This window comes from Macrobrachium rosenbergii, chromosome 40 (assembly GCF_040412425.1).
Source record: "Macrobrachium rosenbergii isolate ZJJX-2024 chromosome 40, ASM4041242v1, whole genome shotgun sequence".
Taxonomy (NCBI): domain Eukaryota; kingdom Metazoa; phylum Arthropoda; class Malacostraca; order Decapoda; family Palaemonidae; genus Macrobrachium; species Macrobrachium rosenbergii.
In genome coordinates, this window is record NC_089780.1 from 23,390,166 (window position 1) to 23,415,111 (window position 24,946).

The window sequence follows — 24,946 nt, forward strand, 5'->3', positions numbered from 1 at the left end:
CATCATCAGTTTTTAAGTACTACAGCCACTTTGACTAGAACAATAATAATAATAATAATAATAATAATAATAATAATAATAATAATAATAATAATAATAATTCAGTTTCAACTTTTCAAGTGCATCCTTTGAATCCTACGTTCCACTTCCTTCAACCATTCCTACTTACAGGCACCAGCTGACCTTGGGAAGTGCACACGTATGCCCCGCCCCTCCTTCCACTCCCACAGTGACCACACCCACAATCGAGACCTCTTTGGCCTCTCGGGGTGTCTCCAAAGACCAATTTCTGGCCGCCCAAGGTCTTGGTGAATATCTGGGGTTCCTTGCGAGGTTATCCTTAGTAGAACATTTATTTTAGATCTATTTTTTTTTTAAATGGGATGATTGTTGACAGTGCTCCTTTCCGTTTGGGTTTTTTTGCGCTGAGAGCTTGATGCCGTTTTGGGTTATTCTAGAGTTGGGTTGTGTGCTTTTTGAATAATAATAATAATAATAATAATAATAATAATAATAATAAAACGTTCATTCTTATTATTATTATTATTATTATTATTATTATTTATTTACAAATGATTACAAATAATAATAACAACAACAACAATAATAATAATAATAATAATAATAATAATAATAATAATAATAATAATATCTTATATTGATAATAATAATAATAATAATAGCAATAATAATAATGAACTTTTTTTTTTATTATTATTATTATTATTATTTATAAACAACAACAACAATAATAATAAATAATAATAATAATAATAATAATAATAATAATAATAATAATAATAATAATAATAATAATAATAATAATAATAACGTCCAGAAGTTAATCAGATCCCGCTGGAGGAAAAAGAACGCTTTTACTGAAGCACGTCTTTATTTATGATGCTTTCGGGAAAAACCTTCAGTACAAGAGTTTGATGTTAATGACGGAATCCGCTATGTCATTTGTACCTAAATGCACGAATTGCTGAAACGGTACAGTACGTGTCTTGTTCGTGATGGCCAGGGTTATCAGAACGTTTTTTTTTTTTTTTTTAGTTTATTTTAAGAATAACTATCAACCTCGGGAAATAACAGGGTATGTTATTTCGTAGTGACTTTGTGTTTTTATATTGTAAATTGGAAGCTTTCAATGACTTTATGTTTATATATAGAAATTGGAATGTTTCACGAAAGTGCTTCTGTTTTTAAGAATACGCGTCTAATACACGTCTACTTTGGAAAATAATAGAGTACATTATTTCCTAGTGATTTGTGTTTTTATATAGAAATTGGAAGCTTTCACGAACGTATTTTTTTTTAGTTATTGCACGTTAAAAGATGGGATAATTTGGCTGATGAAACGTGAATTATTGCAATGTTGTATAACTAAATGTCTAAACTTTGATTTAAACTGTTTATTGGTTCGGCTGTGTCTTATCAAGCAAAGTCTTACGATTAAACATTATACAAACGAAGTAAGACATTAAAAAATGTATACCAGTTAAGGGAATATCACTGTTTTTGTGAGCTATCTAAAAACAAATCGTAAATCTGAAAAAAAACCAAGATATCGATGGCCAAAACTCAAGCAAAAACTCTATATAAGCATGTAAGCAGTGTCTTAAGGACTCATCCCAGCTGAAAGAAATATATATTTCATTAACAGATAAATCAGAGAGCAGAAAACAAATCGTGGCTCGACTGCCATGATTATTATTCATCGCCCTAATGATGTATTTCCTTTTCAGCAAGTTATCAAAATGACTCAGAAAAATAATGGGCGTCTCGACCTTACTCTTTGGTAATCCGGAAACAGTTTGGGCCACCTCCTCTCTCTCTCTCTCTCTCTCCTTCTATGTGTCTGTGTGCATACGTTTTATGACCCGATAGCAACGGCCCAAGATCTGGAAGGCGTAACCAAGTTAGTTCCTGGAAAGAGCTTTCCACACATGGCGAAGGTTACGCCTACGAAAGCTAGTGAGGATGTCTGGAAAATTCTCCATTTATTGTTTGCTTTGTTATTAGGCACTTCTCTAAATCAACAGTCATTTCAGCAACTGGTCAGTGATTCGATTCTGTAAAAGCTAAAATCCTTGCGCGAACAACGCGCGATGCTCTTTCGTACGTATTAGCTGAAAAAGGATTAACTCCATCATCGAATGACCTTGACGAAATATGACCTCATGGCGTTGCCCACGATGGAAAAAAAAGGGAGCAGATGGCTGGAAAGCCTTCATAAAATCTCTTATTTCACGGTCCTACCACCCGCTGTTTTGTTTTTCCGCTTGGTGCGTCTAAAGCCCCAAAGCTTCCGCCATCATTTGACCCTCTCAAACTCACTATCAGGTCTTATCTCCTCGTTATGTTTAATCTTAGCTTACCCCTCGTCCACTCTCGCCTTATACGCTGCACTCGCTTCCGAATCCTGTCTTGTTGGCGGTTATATTCACGTTTTGAACCAGTCTTCTCCCTCTATTCACCGCAGGGGGGTCACTAGTGCCGTCAGTGCACCTCGTGCGGGCCATTGTAGGCTTTTCTTAAGGTTCTTTGCAGCGTGCCTTCGGCCCCTAGCTGCAACCCCTTTCGTTCCTTTTACTGTACCTCCTTTCATATTCTCTTTCTTCTACCTTACTTTCCACCCTCTCCTAACAATTGATTCGTAGTGCAACTGCGAGGTTTTCCTCCTGTTACACCTGTCAAACATTTACTGTCAATTTCCGTTTCAGCGCTAAATAACCTCATAGGTCCCAGTGCTTGGCCTTTGGCCTTAATGCTATATTCAGTTCAATTCAACATTCCTTTATCGGGAACTCTTTAGCAAGGGAACAGAACAGCAAAAGTGTGGAAGGCCTTAGTACAACGGCTAAGCACATCTCAGAAGTTTGAGATACCCTGGAAATCGTAACTGATGGTTTTAAAGTGAATGTACAGTACATGAGCTTTTTATGTACAGTGACACACATTAAAGTGTTGACTTGGGATGGGGGACATGTTTTTAAATATCTTGTTCCTTTTTAGAATTAGGGTCAAGATGTATATGGTTGACTTTTAAAAGAGTTTTACGGGAAGAGCAAAACCCAAAATTAAACCAGAATGGAGTGTCCCAAGCATTTCCCAGGGGTGAAAAATTAGTACAATCATCCCGCTCATTCAAGTGGGCGACTGTCTTTAATCTATTCTACCTGAACTTTTTTTAGAACACTGGATAAGGGAAAAATGCAAATATATGGGAAAGAAAGAAAATCTTTTGATTTTCATTTGTTATCTGTTGTTGGAGAGATAATGACATTAACCTTTCAATTCTCACATTTCAGATATTGTTAGTGGCTGGAACTGGGGCCTTGCTAGTTTCAGCCCAAGATGACCAGAGGGCACAAGCTCGTGCACGATTCCGTGCTTTAGCGGAGGCTGCACGTAGTGGAGATGCAGATGCCCAACGTATCTTGAAGTCCCGCAGAAGGCAGCGTGTTCGCCAACGCCCAGAAGCTGTTCAGTCAACAGCAGTACCTGCAAGGCCAGTTTTCCAAGATGCAGTTCAGACCCCAGCAGTAGTAAACGAACCCGTACGAGTCAGGGTTCCAGTGCGTCGCAACCGAGTGCGTGTGGTACGGCCAGAGATAACGACTTTCCATCCTCCCACACAACGTTTTACATTTGCTACACAAGCTCCAGAGCCAGCATTCCCTGATACCGAAGAAAGTGTTTTTGCAACAGACCCCTTTACTGAAGCTCCCTTCTTTGAGCCCGTAGCAACAGAGCCTGCAACTGAAGCTCCTTTGATACACAATGAAGTCATAGCAAGGCGTCCCACAAGACCTCAGTCCCGGCGTGTTGTGCAGTCCAGACCTGTTGATGATTTTGATGTAAACTTTGATCTTGAGCCTCATAAAGCTTTGAACACAGGCCTTGAAATTGGTACCCGTTCTGAACACATTATTCCAAGATTTGGTACTGATCGTACTACAGAGCCCCCCGTTGAAACCATCCGCCGTTACTCATACTTTGATGAGCAAGGAAACTATGTCTTCGGTTATGAAGCTGCAGATGGCTCTTTCAAGGAAGAAGTTCGGAGACTGGATTGTGTAGTAGAAGGCAAGTATGGCTACATTGATCCAGAAGGTGTTCGCCGTGAATTTACATACACATCAGGTAACAAATGTGATCCCAATGCTATTCCTGATCCTGAAACTCAAGACTTCCCATCAGTACCACTTAATGACCAATTTCTTCAACAAACAAAAGAACAGCAACTTTCTCAAGATCAGCTTGACCAACTGCAGTTCAATCGTCGTCGCCGACCAGTACAAACTACCCGGCAAGAGGAACAAGCGCCAGTAAGCGACAGTCGTCGCCGACGACCATCCCCACGACCTGCACCTCAACCAACTTTCCGACCCATTCCAGTCAGGCAGCATGAGCCTGAACCAGTATTCCCTGAGGCAGTTGCAGATCCAATTGAGGTAACCCCAGCTCCTGCTCCTGTCTTCACTACACCTGCTTCTCTTAATAGGTTTACAACCCCAGCATCACTGAGACCTATAAAGCAAAAAGTGAGACGCCCTCAACCACAAACTGTTTTTGTCCCTGAAGAGGAAGAGGTACATGTCCCTCAGCCGACATTCGACCCAGTGCAAGAAGAAGAACCAAGCTTCCGACGACCAACCACCCAACAAGCTTTCAGACCTCCAGAAGGTCCCTCCTTTAGGCCAACTCCAAAGCCTATTGCCTTTGATTTCGACAGAGAATTCAATCAGCTTTTCAGTAACTTTGCTGGTCCACGACCAACAACTCGTGCTCCAGTATTCACGACACCTCGACCTGCCCCAGTATTCACGACACCTCGACCTGCCCCAGTATTCACAACACCTCGACCTACCCCACGGCAAACAGCTCCACCAACTTTCAGGCCTGCTCCTCCTCCAGCTACCAGACCACCTCCTCCTCCTCCTCCACCACCTCCTACTGCCTCACCAGTTACACATGTGTCCCTTGATGATGGGTCCCAAACTCTGAGTGGAGGAAGCGACGTTGCAAACCAACTGGTATTTGACGCTGCCAGTGGGACATTCAAGAACGTCAAAGTGAAGGCAGGGACCACCAGCAGCAGTGGCAGCAGTTTCCTGCCAAGACCAGCTTCTAACCCATTCTCTGCACAGCCTTCTGTAGCACCCACAACCTTTGCAGCTGCCCCTAGGCCTCCACCAACTCAGAGCGCCACCACAGTAGGACGCCCACTCCCACTGGCCACTTTCGATCCTGCTAGTCATTTCGTCATCAACCAGAACGGTCGATCGCCGGCTGCTGCCGAGTTTGACAAGTTCTTCTCTCAGTTCAACTTCAAGTTCTAATGTTACTTGAATCTTATACATGAAATGAGGAAAGCTGGTTAAAGAGCTTTCCCAACGAACAATGCCAATATTATTAGAAAAATATATATTTAGTTTAATCTTATTTTGTACGATGCTCAATTCTTTTTTTGTTTCTTTTACTTTCTTTCCGATTTTTCTCTTTTGACGGATGTTTTCAGACATTTGCAGGGGCTCTCCAGAGACTTCAGAGGCCACCAGGAAACTCTATACTTTTAGATGCTTCAGAGTAGGTCCAATTGGGTCTGCTACAGCCTAAAAAAATAATGAACCTTACTTCTTTTATACTGGTGAACAAGCAAACCCAGGATCGCTGTACACGCGTATAGTGAGCATATCACCATAAGAAACATATTTATGGTAATGATATGTGGGTTTTAAAATGTTATTAGGAATCCCCTATGGTAGGCCTAGTCTACTAGTAGAAGAATGCAGAAAATCAGTCTCAATCTTTTTCGAAAATGTTCGTCTCTCAAAGTTGACTTTGTTTATTTAGCGACAAATCACAATTTCAACCAGATGGTTATCTGTCAAAATTGTCATTTTGTGGCGTCCGAAGTATTTATTAGTTGACAAATATTTTGGTCAAAACGAGCGAACTCCATTAAACTTAACTTTGTCTACGGCGTGGAGCATGACAAATGGTAAATCGTGCCAGTCTCTTTCTCTCTCTCCTACGCTTTTCCCTTATTATCTGATTTTTTGTATGTATATATATATATATATATATATATATATATATATATATATATATATATATATATATATATATATATATATATATTACATAAATCACTTTAAAAGTAACGTAGAGAAAATATCTGTCGGATTCTAAAGAAGAATTAACAATTTTTCCCTCCTACCCACTACCTTTGTAACGTCCAACTCAGTAGCTGTAAATACAAAGCTTCTCTCCCTTTTTCTCTTTATTCTGTCTCTCTTTATCTGTTTTTTTTTATTTCTATTTTTCTAGTTTTAAATCTCCTTCTGCCTCAAATCATATCCCTTGGGATATCAAGGAAGAGAAAAGTAAAGACCAGTAAAAGTCCTATCAATCTGCTCTAATTTCTCTCTTCTTCATCTGTCTTTTGCGGGCGATTGAGTATGTGCTACAAACCCCCGCCCTCTTTTCCGTTACGTAGTGCTATGAGTCTCTCTCTCTCTCTCTCTCTCTCTCTCTCTCTCTCTCTCTCTGTGCCATATACAAAATTCGCATAGTCCAGGGCTGCGCTAAGAACTGCGCCATGCCCAAAGCCATAGAAGGTGCACAAGGACACCCGGTTCCCGCCAACTGCAGTCGCCCAGATTATTGCTACCTTTACTCTGGATACGCTGCCCTTGAGACTTAACCGTTCCTTCGTAAAATCTGCAGCATTGTCAATAAAAACTAAGGGGCTGAATTATGTATTGCTTAGCATTTCTCTACTTTAATTGTTTCCAGATAATAAAAACTTAATTAAATTTTCGGGGTGACATTAGGCCTATGCATAGACCTAATGTTCTACTTTCACTGGACTTTGCTTTTCTCTTCCCGAAACTATTTTTTATAACTCTGTTAGTATCACCACCCCTTTTTTTAGAACTGTAAATATAATGTACAATGATCATTTTGTTACGTAATCTCCAGAAAATAAACTATTCTGTCAATTTTGGCTGTTTTATGTTTTCCCTATGTTCAAGAAAGGTGGTGATGGAACTTAGGAAGAAGAAGAAATTTTCGTAAATGGAGGGAAATGTGGCATTATTGTTACATGTTATCGTTAGCATATGTGCTCTATATAAAATACATAAAGATACATTGATGGCAGAATGGAACTTTGAATATAAATAAAGGCAAAAACGTGGCAGAAAAACAGAATAAATAAATAGGTATGTCTCATGTTAACTGATCAGCTAGACATCCGCCAGGGTTCAATGTTTCCCTTAAGCTTTTTTTTAAATAAAAATTAATGCTTTGTTCGTGCATTTCTTTAAATCATTAAAGATGTCGATTTTTTTTTAAAGTTGTAGATGGAAATCGTCCCAAAAAGTCAATAATTTATGTTTCACCCAACTTTACGAGGGAAATTATTTTGGGAGTGACCATGCCATTCTTTTTTTTAAAGAAAAACTAGTGCATGTTTATGCCATCTAGATGATTATGAAATTCCATTGTAATTTACGTAACTATATTTTATGCCACTAAATCTTTAATTTAGAGGTCTTTGTCCTCACGTCATCACCTGCGTTTTACATGTGGCCCGATTCGAATCGTTCATTATGGCAGGATGTCAAGTTTGTTTGGTTACAATTTGAACAGGTGTCAATTACTACGCAACGTTTGTTGGTATTTTCTCGTAAATATACTCATTTTATTTTACATAAACTTAATCAGGTTAATACAATGCCCTGAAATAAACGAGTATCAGAGAAAAAGGCAGTGAATATAATTTATTGGCCGTAGCCTATGCCTAGTGCGAAAACTCAAGATCAACTAAGACGCTCATAAAGTCTCGTAGGATGAGATTAGGTGAGTAGTAAGCATGTTTTTCCGGCGCTGAATAATCCTGATGGGGTCCGGCCCTTGGTCTTCAAGACCTAAATTTCATAATCAGTAAGTATATTTACTGATTAACATACGTTCGATAGTGTAATAAAAAAGAAATGTTTAAATTTGGAAAGGACACCAAAGCCGATGTGAAGGGTTCCTAGTTTCATTGTAACGCGAAAGATGTTCCTATTTTCAACCTTAGTGAATTTTTTTTTTCCTGCCTAGCCTATACCCTGTCGATAATTTGGGTAGTAAAAGGCAACAGGGCCAAATGGCAAGGAAATACACTTTTCTAGGTCATTTTGATGTGTTTCGCACAAATTTCACATTAAAATTCGTCGGAAATTGATAGTTTCTTAGAAATACCTGGATTATTTTCTCTCATTTAACACTTTTAGGGGTTCTAATACTGGCGGTGCATGTGTTTGTTGTCGGCCAAATGGAATGTCCCTTTGCCGTGTTTAGTACTGGCCAGGGGGGGGGGTTCCCATACATTAACAAGTTATTGCACTTGCCGGACGGGATATGAACCTTATTTTTTCGTCCTTTGGTCATGCATAAGTTAGGGGCTGTGACCTGGGTACTTCTGTGAGAGGTTAGGTTAGGTTGTGTGGGTTTCACTGAGAAGGAAATATGTTATTCTGATTGATTTTGATGTGTTAAGCACGAATTTCACCTTGAATTTCGTCGGAAATTGATGGTTTTGGTCCACTTATGTACATGGAGTTAGCTCCAAAACCGTTAATTTCCGACGAAATTGAAGGTGAAATTCGTACTAAACCCATCAAAATCAGTCAGAAAAACATATTTCTTTGTCATTATGGAGTGTTGCCTCTTACTGCAATAATACCGATAATTTCATGAGAATGCCATTGGGAATGGAGTAGGCCTGCGGGTTTTCAAAAAAAGATTGAATTTTGAATATTAATCAGGATAGGGGAGGAAGAATATATTTGACCCTTGTCCAGGCCACAGGCCAGTTTAAGCTTTCATAATCTTAGACATAGGCTGCAGGTTATTTTTCGGAAGACTCCAGCCACCTCCCACATATATATAATTTATAATTTTCTTAGGTAAAACCCATCAAAACAAAAAATTTCTTCCCAGTACATAACCTTCGCAAATGCTTAATAGCCCAGGCTAACAGAGAAAAATAATTAATCAAATTATGACAAGGCAAGACAGTAACCCCTCGCCTCCATAGTTAATACAGCAAAATTGTAACCAGTAAACACCCCGAGGTTATGTTAGGTTGGTGTTTTTAGGTTTTTGGTGCCATATCATTTCCTAGCCATTTTTGGCTGAAAAACCCAAAATGGTTTTCATGCAGAAATGGCTAGCTGGAGTCTTCCGAAAAATTACCGACATATTTATTCTATAATCTTCTACAAAATGCCTGCTAGGCTAGGCTTGTTACACTCTTTCACCTATGTCATTATTAAGGCTAACCCCTTTGTGTTTTTCTGAATAATTTTATCCCCTATTCTGCAATTCTTCGTCCTCTCTTTGTCACCTTGCTCCTTATACAAAATGATGGTTATTTCTCTGGTCAGTTTCCTTAGAACCACCTTTGTCCAGTGTAACCAGACATTCGTAGTGGTCCTAGGTCAGCCATTCGTTACCATTCTCCTGTAATGCAAAACCTCCTGATATCTTTCCATGAACAGTCTCAGATTTATGATAACCTAAGTCTTTCCACTCTTGTGACACTTACATATAAGAGCATGACTTCAGAGATAACTAGGTGTAGGTATGAGCAAGGCCAATACTATGGGTATGAGTGTCTCTGCAAGGTGCTTGACAGCCTAGTGGCAGGTAGAACTCTCAGAGGCTCCATTATTTGACTTTTTACTGTTTTTGACAGGGCACATTTGTTCCAATGAGAATATAAACCATAGCCCGTGGTTGTGCTGGTATCATTTGAATGTACTTGGTGCATTTAGCAGTAATATCTGTAGTAATACCTTACCAAATACATTACATGTTTGTGCTATCACCAATAGGGCAGTCATTCCTTGGTGAACAGTACCAATTGCCAACAGAACATCTGATCAATAATAGAAGGGATAACTACATCTTGTGTCCTTGTACTTTGGCTGGCAACTGACTGACATTGTGGTTGGCCAATTATGCCTTTCTCAGTAATGTCAGTCTGAACATTCATGTACAGGACTTGTCAACATGTGCTTGCCAGTTTCTCTTTGCACCCTGTAACTGATTGCAAGCCTCAGTGAGTGTATTTCATAAAGTAAAATATGGATCCTTCAATATCATTATTTGGTGAGGAGCTGTCTGATGTTTGCATGCCAGATTATTGACTAAATACTGTAAATTTGTGCAGAACTGGTCATTTTTATTGACTGTTGGGAAAGCATTTCATTGCATATTTGTGTACTGTACATAAACTTTTGTGAGTTTTGAATGTTAATCTCTACATCATTTTCATAATTATATCACATCCTTAAATTAACCAAAGTTAATTAAAAAAAAAAAAGCATGCTATGTTATTGTTTGTTCATTCAATATTATGGAGGCTGATTACATGAACAGGTAATTAAAATGAACAAATACATTTAATATACTTTATTTTCAAGGTCAACCTGATATTACAAGTATAATGATGTAAAACAGTATACAGCACCTTACTCCTACACTTACAGATATGGATTTCTTTCTAGTATTTCATTTATCACAGTTGTGAAAAAAATTCATACATTTTTTGGGGGCATCTGGTTAATTTAACCACAGTTCCTCCAAAGCAGACATACAAATTTCATTATTACGACAGTGATTTCAGATGGAAGAGATAAAATTCTAAAACCTTAGTGAACATAATACACCTTATTTATTTTGTTTAGTGTAATAACAGTTGTCATACACTTTTTAGTTCCACACAACTTATTATTTGGTTTGTGACTGTATTTATTTGTAGCAGTACCCACAGACAATTACTAAGTCAGCTTTCAGAATGAGTCTGATGTAAAGTAGAAACCAGGTGTGCAAAATGTATTTTTTGGCACCTAAGTAGTTACTCTCCATGAAGAAAGTATATTTTGATACATACATATTGCCTTAAGTGACAAATAGCACTAATGGAAGAACTTAAAAAGTGAAGGTGCTAGCCAGGGAATTTGAGTGATAAACAAACCTTCTTTGGCAGTTTTGTTTGATCCTTGCACCCTTAGTAATTATCTTTATATTTACAAATCTGGTGTGGTTTCCATTTGTTTCCTCTCCTCTCAAATCTGCAAAATGCACAAGTCTGACAAAGTTCAGCTGACTGCCTTGTAGCCTGATGTCTGACAGGTTGATTTCGCACAATAATTTGCTTTGGGTGATGACACGTTTTTACTTTACTTTGACTAGGATAGCTATGTTCCCTTAGGAGTGACACACACAATATACCCTTTATAATGATAGTTCATGGGTTTACAGAACTGTTGTATGAAGGATGCCTACAGGTATGGAATATTTTATGAGTATAGTAATGACAAATTTGGGCAGTGTTTCCAAATTTTGTGTGTTGGAGACTGAATATGGACCAAAAGTTGAAACACTTCAGAATTTTATATTAAAGTTATATGCTGGCAGACTGACAGTTTCTTTGAGGGGCTTACATCCACAATTGGTCTGTGGCTGCTAGTAGAAATGAGGACAGTCCCATTGAAAGTGTTTTACTGCTAATATTGTAATGCTGGCCTGGGGAGGCAGTGTATACCTTAACCTTCCTTCCACACCCTGTCTTGCTCCTCCTAGTCTGGATACAGAGTTCACACCAGATGTATTTGTTTTAATGTCAAGGAAAATTTTTCTGTATTTGATGTAAGTTTGCTTTTATCCACTCAAGATACCATCCCTGTTCCTATCATGGTAACTTTACGTCTTTGACAACAGTAAAGAAAGTTTACATGCTAAAAAAAAAAGGGGTAAAATGTGGTTGTATGGTTTAGGCAGCATCCCTTAGAGGGCTGCCATCCCTCTCTATTACATAAGTGTATGTATAAGCTAGTCTCTTACATTGAACACTGCTCTTATGGCTAACACTGTTGTAAATGACGAGTTTCATTGGTAATATAACTCACACCCAGAAACTTAAGTTCTGGTTCTACTTTCCTCTATTGAGGCTGACTGGCAGTTAGAAAAAATGGCTAACTAAAAGTCTTCAAAAGGTATTCAAGAAAATGTTAAAAGTATAATCAAATCTGTGGGAACAGATAAATAATTACTTAGTCATAGAGGTCACTTATGAAATGCAAAATAAAAATACATGTAACAGCTGTGCAGGTGTAACGTCAGTTGTACATTGACAGAGAATTATCCTAAACATGTTTTTCTAAGGAAGGTAGTTACCAATGCCATACAATACAATATAAATAGGAGACAAGTTGTATTCATAATAATTTCTTTACCAAAATGTTTTGGCTTTAGGGAAACTGGGAAGTTTTAACTTTGTACTCTCATAAGACTGTAATTTTATCTTTTTTTTCAGCTGGTGAAGATCTGCTTGTACTTTTACACCATCATCAAGCCGTATTGATTGTCTGAAGGCTATTATTAAGAGGTGAGCTTCATATTTTCATATGGTCAAAAGTACATCAGATAAAAATACTGTTTTCCAGTCCTTTAAGGAAACTTAAGTATTTTATTAATTTCCATGGATGCTGCATTTAAAACAATTCTTAGTACTTAGCTAATAGATTTCAGTATTAAAGACCTCAATGAGATTCAAGAGTTCAGTCACAAATTACAAATTTACTGTCTTCTGTCTTCACTTTAAGCATGTCTTGAAGTAATAAAGGAATTGTAGCTACAAACGTCCACACAATTCCCCATTAACCTCCACAAGCATAGCAACAACTGTCATCTCTTATTTACACTACCAGATCCATACAAACAAAATTCATATATGGGCAACATTATACCAACTTAGCCTATACCAAACCCTATCCTAATCTTGCCTATCCTATGCCGAATATAAAAATAAACGGTAAAAACAACTTCATGGGTTTCTTTTACAGTACAGTGCCTTAAATTAGTGAATGTATGTGCAAAAAAAAGTTCATATGCCAAGATATCGTAGCCTACATTTACAGTTTTCATCATGACTTATTTCCCCTACCCCAGCACCTCAGACATTGAGCCAATCAGCTCATGGCATTCACGCTAAGCCAGGTCAGCACAAAGCAAGGACCTCCCCTCCCCTCCACCTGAGAACCAAACATATATCAGAGCCAGTGGATTCAAGTAGTTTGCTCCCACTCCAGAATGTTGTGCATCTGTATGGGTTTTGTTCGAAAGCATACTCTGAGTGATTAAGAGCCTAAAGGATGTGTACCCTATTCTTTAAAACTATTTGCTTGAGGAGTTTGGTTTGAATAAGAGGAAAAATGGAAGTGAGGTGTTGCTTTACTGCATTTATTCGGACTCTGTGATCTATCCATTGTCAACATGAAAATTAGACAAGTAAAACAATGTGAATGTGAATACAACTGACATCTAAAAAAGTATATTGTTAACCTTTCTCTACCAAGTAAAAATACTCATGACAAAAAAAAAAAAAAAGACAATTCTGCAAGAGGTGAATATTCATTTAAACCACTCATATGAAATGCTTTTAGACCAAAAGATAATAAAAAAAGATTAATATTGTACAGTCACTCAGCTGCAGTTAAAACTGGTACCAATTTATAATCACCCAAAGTTCACGAATACAAAATGAATGAATGCAATAAAATGGTTTCACTTAACTTACTTTACACTAAATGTAAATCTTTATTTGGTTTATATTGTACTTAGAATGTTCTTGATTTATACAACAGTATCTTATCTTGATTTATACATTAATATCTTACTCATTATGGCACCTATATACAACCTTATATAGTACAGGAAGATTGCCTTATTTTGATTTGCATATGAACATAATTTTTAGATACATTTTTTTTATGTAATATTTCCTTTAGATAATTTTTTGAAATGAAGTAATTTAATTATTAGGTTTTTAGTTCTTGATTAGTTCTTGATGCTAACAAAGATTATAATCATGTCCCAAACTTTTCTGATGTTAAAACTCTCATTACATGTATTTATATTTCAGATACAGCACTACAAACACTTATGAGATGAATACTATACCATTTTCACAATGAGCATGTCACATTTTGTACCCAAACAATGATAAGCAGAATAATAGGTTTACATATTAAATTCCTAACTGACGCAGATCCAAAAGATTTAAAAAATCTTAGAACTATTGATAAAAAAAATCTTAAAATTATTCACATTGCAACCATTGTTCAGTCTGTTGTATATTAGTTACAGTGTCAGTTCTGTAAATGAATCTGGTAATTTTAAAACTAAATCTGATAATTCTAGAACTAGTCTGAAAGAAAACTATTTGCAATGCTTGTGAAAAGCAGTCATATCAGGAAATCTTTCCGTACTAGCTGCTGCTTGTTTTTGTCTGTTAAAGGTTTCAGAGAATTAAAACAGGAAACTATTTTCTAGTTTAAAAACGTAAAAAAAAACAAACTAAAACATCCTTAAAAATAAACTTACAGGCTACTGTAACCTGCTCACAATCATGTGATAAGTTTCACCCCTGAGTCCAGGTCATTCACAAGATACTAATTATATGCTTGTCGGAAATAAAATTGTTCAATATTTCGTGGCATTTCATCACCAAAATGATTTAGACAACTAAACTGGAATTGAAAAGCTATTTCAACAAGAACTCTGCTCTGCAGCCTGAGATATAAACAAATGAAATAACCAAATAAAAGATTACAATTCTGAAATTGTGCAAAACGATGAAATTTCAAGTAGGATATAAAAGTGATCATGAAAGATGCTCATGAATATCAAAATAAACTTAGAGAAGACAAGCCAGTATGCACCAATTTCAACCTCCATTGCTACAAAACTTAATTAGTTTTTAAGTAAGTGTATTTATCACAGTCCAATTTCAAACTCTTAATATTCACAATAATAAAATTACATTAATTGGCTTACTTTTCCCTACGTAACTAGTTGTAATCATTACACTACATAGCACTCCTAGAAGACACATATTTTATAACAATTTCAGTTATCTAGAGGTCAGAGTTATTGGGGGAACATTGTACAATTGACATTCATAAAATGCAAAATGCCACTGAGCAAAGTATATATACTTAAAACACCTCAGGAATGTGCGAAAGATCTCTTTGCGCTTCAATGGAATTTGAAGCTGCTAGCTGGTTCTGATTCTGACCAGGAATGGATCCATACTGACCTACCTGTTCCTCCCTCTCCTTCACTGATGTACTACCTGCAAGGGACGATATATATCAAGTTAAAAGAATATTAACATAAATACACCATAATGGGAAATGAAAAGGTGGCACCAAAGTAAATAGTCTTCATATGTTTTGGCAACAAAAAGAAAAAGAATTGAGCCAAAAGTAAAAACATAACTCACCCAGAGACAAAACTAATTCATACTTATTATGAGTGACATAAACCACAATGAAATATAATGCCTATTTACCTTTACTACAAGGAAGAATACTGACTTACTATCTAGAAGTTATAAAAAATTCAGAACGTTATTATAGCATAATCATTGAACTAATGTATAGTATAAAGTCTTTCATAGCTGGCAATGATTTTTGGTCTCATGTTAATGAACATTAAAGTACAGTCTATAAGTAACATGGTTGAAAAAAAAAATCCACATGGCCTGAAGAGTTTAGTAGGCACTAAGCTAAACAGGACTGCACATCTTAGCAATCCTCTGAGGGTACCCATAGGGAAGAGAGAGTTCATTGGACAACCCAAAAAGCTCTCATAAAGGCTAGTAATTCTCATTGGCACTTTCAAAGACCAACATTCTCTAGCCAAATGGAGACCCAATAAAACTTCAAGTATCTCTCCATGTACAATGTCTGCAAAGCTTATTTTTATATTCTATCTTTACATTGTATAATGAAATTTTATCAAAATATATGCAGTCTTAAAAATATTTCTCTTGTAAAACCACTGAACCTAACATATTACTACAAACACAACAGTGTAGGTCATTGAGTCTTCATATGCTTCTCAACTGTGTTTTCATATAGGCTTGTAATAGTAAAAGAGCAGGCAATTATTCAGTGAAGTAGTAGTCAACATACCTTGATTAGCTGGTAGGTCATTCCATGGCTGTTGCTCTCCAGATATAAAAATGATATAGAAAGTGTTTCCAACAAAATACACAATGCCTGCGATCCAGAAGACAAGTTGCCATCGTGAGACTGTTTGCTGTTGAAGAGTACCAGAACATATACGTAATGAACTTCAATATGAACTATTTCTAAGTCCACAATATCCATGCATTCAAATTATGACACTTATTGTAGAAACTATAAATTTTTGGAATAAAACTGTAAAAACCATGATGATAAGAATTTACCTCGCCAGCAATGAGGATTCCCACAATCTGAGGAGCCAAAAATCCTGGCACTGTTGCTGCAGTGTTTGTAATTCCCATCAACGTTCCAGCAAAATTTGGTGCAATATCCAAGTGGGAATTCATGTAACCTGAATACACGGCTCCATTAAGCCCGACAGCACCACACAGGAGACCTATAGCTGCATTTTTATTGCAGCCTGCATACCCGACCAAAATGAGGCACACCATGGGACCATAAAAACCTGAATGAAATGGAGGAAAACAACAAACATTAGTGGTCATGTAACAAGAAAAAACTTATTACCTTACCTAATGCTGAAAAATATTCGGTACTACACACTGCTAATAAGTGATGTTTTTTAATAATCATTTTAATCACCAGACCTAGATGCAATTCAAGTACTTACCTATACTGTTGAAAATTCTTCTTGTTGCTGTTGTAGATAAAACGCCAGCTGTACGAAGTTTGTCAGCAATCAGTCCTGCACATATGCTGAATACCCAACTAACAAAATACGGCAAAGCGGACATAAAACCTTGCTGAGAAAGGAAATAAAATAATAGTGTATATTATGTGCTTCAAGACAAATATAATGAATTCTAATCTGAAAAAATATATATGATGGGAAATATACAAGTAAATAATAAAAAACTGTATATAGAGTAGAATACACAATTTAGGCCGAAGGCCAAGCACTGGCACCTATGAGGTCATTCAGTGCTGAACCGGAAATTGACAGTAAAAAGGTCTGAAAGCTGTAACAGGAGGAAAACCTTGAGTTGCACTATGAAATAATTGTTTGAAGAGGGTGGAAAGTAAGATGGAACAGAGAGAATATGAATGGAGGTACAGTAAAAGGAATGAAAGGGGTTGCAGATTAATATACATCTACAATGACTGGAAGCTTCTGTGAAGCCTAATGCACATCTGAACCATGGTTATTCATGGCCAAACTTTCCCTTTGACAGGAATATTTGCTAAAAATTTATCATCTCTACTTTTATGCCCTGAAATATTAGCACGACCCAAAGATGTAGGTTGAATATTTTGGTTTAATGGTCAAGAAATGCATGCAACGACAGTATCTCACGGTTTCAATTTTTTTAATGATGTCAGCAATTTCACTACTTTTGTGAATTCTGATCAAATTAAAACACTGATCACTTACATTAGCTAAACTGAAGTGCAATATATTTTTCATGTATGTTGGAAGTTCAGTAAGGAGAAAATAGAATCCCCAGTTTTGTGCAATGTGAACTACAAGGATGGCCCAAAATGGCATGGATGTGAGTATGTGTTTCCAGGGAATCCTTGGGGTCTGAAATGGAGAAACCACATTAAAAAATAATGATCTTCTATAGTAACAGAGAATCCCCTCTCAACTTGATTCCATATAAGCAACCAAAGTGATAAAAAACGTCCAAAACAGCTTCAGGAAAATTTGATGCTGAACAATAACTGTTTTCACACTACTCAGGCACTTTACAATATAAGACTCAGACAGATTACTTTGTTTCTCAAATATTAAAAATTACAAAAAGGAACTGATATTCAGATATTCACCTTTGCCTTCAGAGCATCATTTAAAGTTGTTTGTATGTAGATTTTTTCCTCCAGAGATATTGTAGGATGAGATTCTGGTGTGTTTGATATCTGGAATACCAATACAGTAACGGGTTCTTACTATTATAAATTAGTTTAATGACAGCACACACACTTACACATGAATTTACTACTCACATTACTAGGGATTTGTAATTCAGAGCTAATACATATTGAAGTTATAGTTTTCAGCAGTTGAAATGCACCAAAGACATCTGGTGGGCAGCAGGTATTTACTAAGAACATTAAGGACAAACTTATTTTTATATGATACTGTCTTCAAATCATTATAGTCCAGACTACATCAAATTAACTTAGCTGATCTGCAAACAAATTTTAAAGGAATACATTGTGTTACGTGAAACATGTCGCCAGCAAAGAAAAAGACCTTACCAAAACCATCCAAAAGATGAACCACAGGAGGCCAAGCACTCCGAAGACATAAAATACCGAGGGCCATCCTCCCAAGAAGTCCGACTGACACAGGAGGCCACAAATCGGCAAGGACACAACTGTTCCAAACTGGGCCCCTATGTAAAGGACAAACTTATTTAACCTCAATAAACACAAACCTATAATACTTCAAGAAAGCATTACAGTACTAAGAATGGTGAATAATAATATTGTAAATATAAAAAAATAATGATAATACTGCACCTGCATACACATAAGCGCTCATTTTGCTTCGCTCCAAGGGAGGAATCCATCTGGCCATTAAAGAGTTCATAGCAGGGAACGTCACTCCCTGCAAAGAGATAATACTGTACTCATTGTTCCGCTCACCTGCTGTCAGGGGTAATTAGGTAAATCATTTAACAAGTGGATGAAATTAAAACTAAACTATTTTGGCAATAGCCATTAAATTTGTTGAACCTCAATATCCATGAGGGTGCCAACAATGATTACAAGGTAACAATGAACTGCTGAAAAATAAAGAAATTTGTTTCAGTTACAGCTACTAATTACTGATATAAGTAAAGCCAAATTTGTGAGCTTATGTGTAAGGCTCAATTTGTGGGCTTATGTTTTAGAAAACAGTGAAAAAACTTCAAATATGTGTATACTCATACTTTACAAAATTTGAAGTACAATATATAATAAACAAGACATTTTATATCCTACATAGCACACTGAGGAAGGAATGATCTAGATACTTCTCATGGACAAAGTTGAAAGAGACTACCATATGAACTGTAGTAGAACTTTGCTACAGCTGATAATAGCATAAAATGCTGTCACTTTTCAAAAACCTAAATTTCCATGACTACACTAACATTACTGTACCATGATTCATGTATAGCATAATTATTTAGTAATACAGTAATCTCACCAAGCTCATAATTGTAATATGTAGGGACGGAAACTGGCCTCTACATTATTTCAACTGACCCTGATAATACTCAGCCATATTACATCTTGAATCTCAAGATTCCTTGAAATAATGTCACTACCAGGTGCATCACATAACATAAAAGCAAATGGATCTTAACTCTGAATTTTAATGACTTCAATCACTCATCAATTTAAGTACTAACCCTTTTCTTTGCTCATGTATTGGTACATCACTTAGGTCAAGACTCTCACCAATTGCTAATGTTATAAACATATGGGAAATTACATTATTGCCCTTAATGTCAGTGCTACATAATTCATAAATATCATATTATAGAACAGCCTCTCTGGCAATGTTATGGATGTTGCTCTCAGAAGAAACTTACCTCCCCCAACCCTTCTAAAATACGAAGAGCAACTATCAGTGGCGTGATGTTTGTGTAGGCAACTACAGGAGTGAGGAGTGTTAAGATTGAAGTGACTAACACTCCGACTGCAAAAACGATTTTTCCACCTATAAGTTCTCCTAAACGACCTCCCAGGAAATTGGTCAAAACATAGCCGTAGAAGAAGGACCCTAGGATGAGTCCTTGCTCACTTTCGTCCCAAACAAATTCACCATCCTGAAAAGGAAAATAATACTTGTATGTCTTCATGACTTACTATGCAACATTTTATTCCATGATATAAATTTACTCGTAGTATATTCTGTACAGTATATACAAACCATACAGTATAGTCATGCAATGAAATTTTAATATAAAAATTCAAGTGCAACATTTTTAATTTATATGGTAGCTTGTTTTCATACAACAGTGTATGACAGCTAATCTGTAGCCAGTTTCTGTGTATTCAGCAAGAGTCTTATCTGGTTGTATCTCTGAAAGAATCCTAAGTTTCTGGGAACCAGTTAATAAAGTATACAACTGGCACTTCACCAATCTTCTTAGGTCCAGAACAATCTTTTAAAATATTTTGATAAAATTAAAATTGTTAGATAAATATATATGCACATACACTACTGCATACTGAAATGTGGGATGTGTAGTTAGCCTACAGTTGATAGCAAAAGCCATACAGTACAGTACTTAAAAATAAATTATAAAGGTGAGCTGTCAGTTACAGTATTGAACACCACAATTACTGATTAACCTCACCAAACAATGAAGCATTAAAGTTCAAATGCTTATAGGGTTCAGGATCACAAATGACAAAATTGATGTTAAGTGAATAATGCACATGAAATATCATCATTCATCACACATCCCTATGAAAAATTCACCAGTCTGGAGAGCAAATGGCTATATCTACACGATTAAACTCTTTACTCTCTAATTATGAAATGTAAAAAGACAATTTAATTATAAAGAAACATATATTCCAACTAACCTTAGATGGTAGCGTCGAATTGTCACCTGGAAACTCGCATTCTTCAGAGATTGACTTGTTTGCATGAGGTATGGCAGTGTTATTCACCATAGCGACAATAGCTACTGATAAATTAACTCGCATAGCATACACATTTGCAAAACCAAGGAATCCCATGAAAGCCAACAGGTGCCGTTTGCCCAAACATCCTGTAAGATTAAAGCTGATTAGTATATAATGGACCCCTGCCTATTCGCGGTTCTGGATTAGCAGCTTCACCTATTAGCAGATTTCTCTGTGGAACATATATACACATTATTCATGCAAAATTTGTCTATTTGTGGCATTTTTCATAGAGAAATATTCACAAATTACAGGCAGTCCTCGATTTACGATGGGGGTTCCGTTCCTACGCCGCACCGTAAACCGAAAATAATCGTAAACTGAAAAATCGTCGAAAATCATCAAAAATCCAAAGAAAATCTTACTTTTAATGCTTTGGGTGTATTGAAAACGATATAAACTCCATTTTTATTGAGTTTTTCATCAAAATAACCTCCAAATTTTTATTATTCTTCCCTTCTGTAGCCATATTTCTTCCGTTGGATCAGTGTCGTAACCCTGGAACGTGTCGTAAACCAGGAAATAATTTCTGATGAATATATTTGAAAAGCATCGTAAGCTGGACCCGTTATAACCCGGGAACTGTCTGTACTGTATTTTAATATTTTTGTGACAAAATGCAGTTTTTGAGATAAAACTATTAAAATATTCAGTTATGAGCATTTTTTGATTTTTTTTTTTTGAACTATCAAAATATAAGCATTTTTAGAGGGGTTTTAAGTATTCGGAGATTTTTGCTATTCGCAGGAGTTAATGGTACACATCCCCCGCGAATACCAGAGGTCGACTGTAGGGGCAAATTTTGAAGGAAAAATCTTTGCCTAAAAATTTTTTTTGTACAGAGTATATACAGAATATTTTAAAAATACCTTCCTGCTTCAGCATCATAATAATACCTTCCTTCTTCAGCATCATAAGATTAAATCAATTCAAATTTTCTCATTAGTGATGATTAACTCGCAAATGAGCCAGCCCTCTTTAACACCTTGACAGTGTCACCTTTTCATTTGCATATGCTAAGCACAGTTCTCCATCATAAATTATCATGTGCAAACTCTCAATTAAAGAGTTGAGGTTTTTGTTCTATGAAAGTGAATCTCATTTAAAAATTAACATTCTGTGCATAGTAAAATTTATTATTTCAGACCACCTCACAATTCAAGTGGGTAAACAGTTCTAGGGAGGTATTGAACATTTAACAATTTAGGTAAGAGCTACATTCCAAATATTTACAAATACTGTACTTCAAGCTTTGATCTTAAACTGACAAATTTACTTTCTAATTTTAAAATTTGTTTGGAATGCAAACCAATGCGCCTCTATAACCAAATATGTACTTGGGAAGGAAAATTACCTTACCTGACTGCAGCTCTCTAACAGGCAGGACTCATGGTTAAAATAGTATTCTGCCTTGTCAGTCATGTCATCAACGCACTCAAATATAAAGGATCACTAGAGTTTGGTGGCATGATAAGTATGTGCTGCTTACTTTGGTATGGTATGTACAGTAAAATCTTGCTAGTCTGGACCACTTATGGGGAAACCAGTCTTGAGTTGAGGAAAGTTCCATACAGTACGATGCAGTAATTTGTAAGCAATTATTCTGTCGAGTAATATTGCACTAATTCCTGTTCACATTCATAACTTCTTTTTTACATGCTTGCGCATATGATTATCATGCGGACAGCATGTGTCAGTGTGACTGTAATATAAATACAATACTGTATATTATTCATACTGATCAACATACCAGTAATTATATCACAAAATAGTACAATCCACCCATATGAATTTTTGCCTATGGGACAAGTCAGCCATAACATCAATTAAAATATTTTCCATATGATGAGAAACTTTTAACGATGACTTGTTTTGAAAAATTTAAATCAAAAGTATTTTGCCAGCCTTTGTTTGACTTGATATTTTGTAAATAATGTAGGTAGTATTTAATTGCATTTTGAGGCCAAAAAAGTTTATATATACAGTCATGGAGTGGATAAGTTACGTTCACTTGGGATATGACCCTATTTTTTTAACATAAGGAAATACTGTTTGATATAATGATATTTGCCTTTACAATTAGTTAAGGACGGAACACAACCAAGTTATATACACAAGGCCATCTGTATTGGATTGCAGTTATTTATTATTAACATTTGAAGAGTACTGTATATGAACATGAACTTTAGAGTTACATTGTGTATTAGGTTATGTATAAAGAAGGTACATAGGCATAAAATTTAGGTACAAAACATACAGTACATACAGCGATAAAGTAAGAAAAATATTGCTGTGGAGTTTACCAGAGCATGCAAAAGCAATAACCGAAAGTCCAGAGCCCATTCTTAGTGTTTTCAATTAAGTTCTCTTCTGTAGCTTCTGGAGACTGAAAGGTTATTGCCTCTTCAAGCACGTGCACTTTTCTAGTTATTGCCTTTTCAAGCACATGCATTTTTCTTAAAGTGTCTATTCAGGCTTTTATTTTTTCTTACAAAATAATAGAAATGGCTCGGCACCCTACGTTAGGTTAAGGCGAGGCTGTGTCCCTGTACGGGCCCAGTGACGTTTTGTCTTTTATGACGAGTTTTGTGATTGATTCAGAACCATATTCAGGATTTTCTTTAGCCAGCGTATTTAGTGGCTTGTGCATTTCAGACCATTCAAGTGGGCACTAGGCTACTCTCATTTATTGGTCCATTCAGTGGGCCCCCTCCTATCTTCCACTGGAGTTCCCCCATAATATTTTATATAAGGGGGGAGGAACCACAAAAACTAATAGTTTGTACAAAAATATGGCTAGATATGCACAGAAATATATAGGTGTCAGAATAATATATGGTTTATACATTTATCAAGGAATTCAAGTATCCTAATATAACCCACTTGGTACTGTCAGTTCCATTAGCCAAATAACTAATAAAAAACCAAAAAATAAAAATACTTGCCTCCTTTCTCCTGAGAGTACAACGGCGCCGTATCAGTAAGCGGCTCTTCTTCGCCAAGTCTTCGGACGACATCCTGAGACAGTTGTTCGTGGGTAGTACTGTGTTCAGATGAATGGTCAGACATTTTTACTATTTTTTTTTTATCTTCAAATTATAATATAGCTTCACCCAAACCACAGGACTTAGGCCTAGTCAAGCTCGGCCTAGGCTAGCCTATCACTTTTCTAATCTAGGATGCAAATAAGCTTTAGGATGAAGTTCTAAACCACCTTCTGATAGGCAACTGTTGTTTGCCAGATATTCGATTTTAAAGGGCTCATGGAGGTTAAGCCATAGGCCTAATCACTTTTGAGTTTTACTAGGCCTATACAGCCCCCTCTGGGCATCGGTCTATACTCTAGTTGAAGGGTAAGTTACTCTAGGCCATGCTGGGCTCACATGACCGGTCTTCAACATCCCACATGGGTTTGTGGTCATGATATAATGATAAGGCCAGTATTTTAACACCATGAAAACCAATATCCAATTACAATAAGTGACGCCCCGCACTTTTTTTTAACCACTTAGGCCTAGGCTCACCAGCACTTTTCAGAGTTGAAATTCAGTTATTTATCACAACCTGGCCACGATTTCAAAGTCTGAAGTTAATTGTCTAATTTTTTAATTTTATTTGGATGAGAAACTAATTAAAAGCAGTGTGTGAACACGAGTTTAAACGAGATAAAGTTATCTCAGAAATCTGTCACAATCAGCTGATGTTTGTGTTATGGCGTGACTATTGACCTTGTCCGAACCCCTTTGTGACTCAGAAGAGTAGACTTCCATTTCTAATTTTAAGCCAAATTGACCATACCTGATAATAGCATTTTTTTACAGCAGCCTATTTAATCGTCCACTTGTAGAAAGCAGCTTTGAACCGAGTCTTAATTATATTTTATATATACAGTATATATACTTAATAGGTTCGAGTCAACACGACAGAACCGAAATTCAAGCGCATTGTTAAACTGCCTAAAACTTTCGAAATTCCTTTAAATAATTTCCTTCATTTTTGTAAAATGCAATATTCTGTCCATTTTAATACAGCAATGGCCTAAACCTCTTGATTTATGTAACATCTCTAAATTGTTTTTTAATTATATTTTATGTAGGTAAATAAATCCCTCTCCCCTAGCATTTGCTTTCATCTGCTTACAGTTAAATATGAGTCAGGGTCTAATCTAAAACTGAAACATTTTAATTTTATAC

General features: G+C 36.3%; 2 protein-coding genes and 1 long non-coding RNA gene across 3 annotated transcripts in view; 2 read left to right on the forward strand and 1 right to left on the reverse strand.

Annotated features, from left to right (window-relative positions):
* Positions 1-5,499, forward strand: part of LOC136826241 (uncharacterized) — a 12,806-nt gene extending 7,307 nt beyond the window's left edge. The window contains exon 2 of the mRNA XM_067083344.1: positions 3,315-5,499. Within this exon, the coding sequence (XP_066939445.1) occupies positions 3,315-5,348 (2,034 nt within the window). The 3' untranslated portion in view covers positions 5,349-5,499. The remainder of the gene's footprint in view (positions 1-3,314) is intronic.
* Positions 5,500-7,737: 2,238 nt separating this feature from the next.
* Positions 7,738-14,125, forward strand: LOC136826246 (uncharacterized). The gene is made up of 3 exons (XR_010849562.1): positions 7,738-7,875; positions 12,386-12,457; positions 13,994-14,125. It is a non-coding gene; the product is annotated as an uncharacterized lncRNA (long non-coding RNA).
* On the reverse strand, positions 10,465-24,677 carry LOC136826243 (putative inorganic phosphate cotransporter). Its single transcript, XM_067083367.1, has 11 exons — positions 23,699-24,677; positions 20,652-20,839; positions 19,649-19,885; positions 18,588-18,675; positions 18,324-18,460; positions 17,892-17,981; positions 17,497-17,646; positions 16,735-16,867; positions 16,328-16,569; positions 16,050-16,176; positions 10,465-15,205 (listed from the first exon to the last, which is right to left on the reverse strand). The coding sequence occupies exons 1-11, from the start codon at positions 23,820-23,822 to the stop codon at positions 15,069-15,071; spliced, it is 1,653 nt and encodes a 550-aa protein (XP_066939468.1). The 5' UTR covers positions 23,823-24,677; the 3' UTR covers positions 10,465-15,068.
* Between the last annotated feature and the right edge of the window lie 269 nt (positions 24,678-24,946).

What these genes read in the sequence shown, in the direction of transcription:
- LOC136826243 (XM_067083367.1), bottom strand. Translation starts at nt 23,822, where the DNA reads ATGTCTGACCATTCATCTGAACACAGTACTACCCACGAACAACTGTCT. An exon ending in TCATCTTTTGGATGGTTTTG is followed by an intron (nt 17,982 to 18,323) that starts GTAAGGTCTTTT and finishes TTGGTATTCCAG; the next exon opens with ATATCAAACACACCAGAATC. An exon ending in TGACCTACCAGCTAATCAAG is followed by an intron (nt 15,206 to 16,049) that starts GTATGTTGACTA and finishes CGTCCCTTGCAG; the next exon opens with GTAGTACATCAGTGAAGGAG.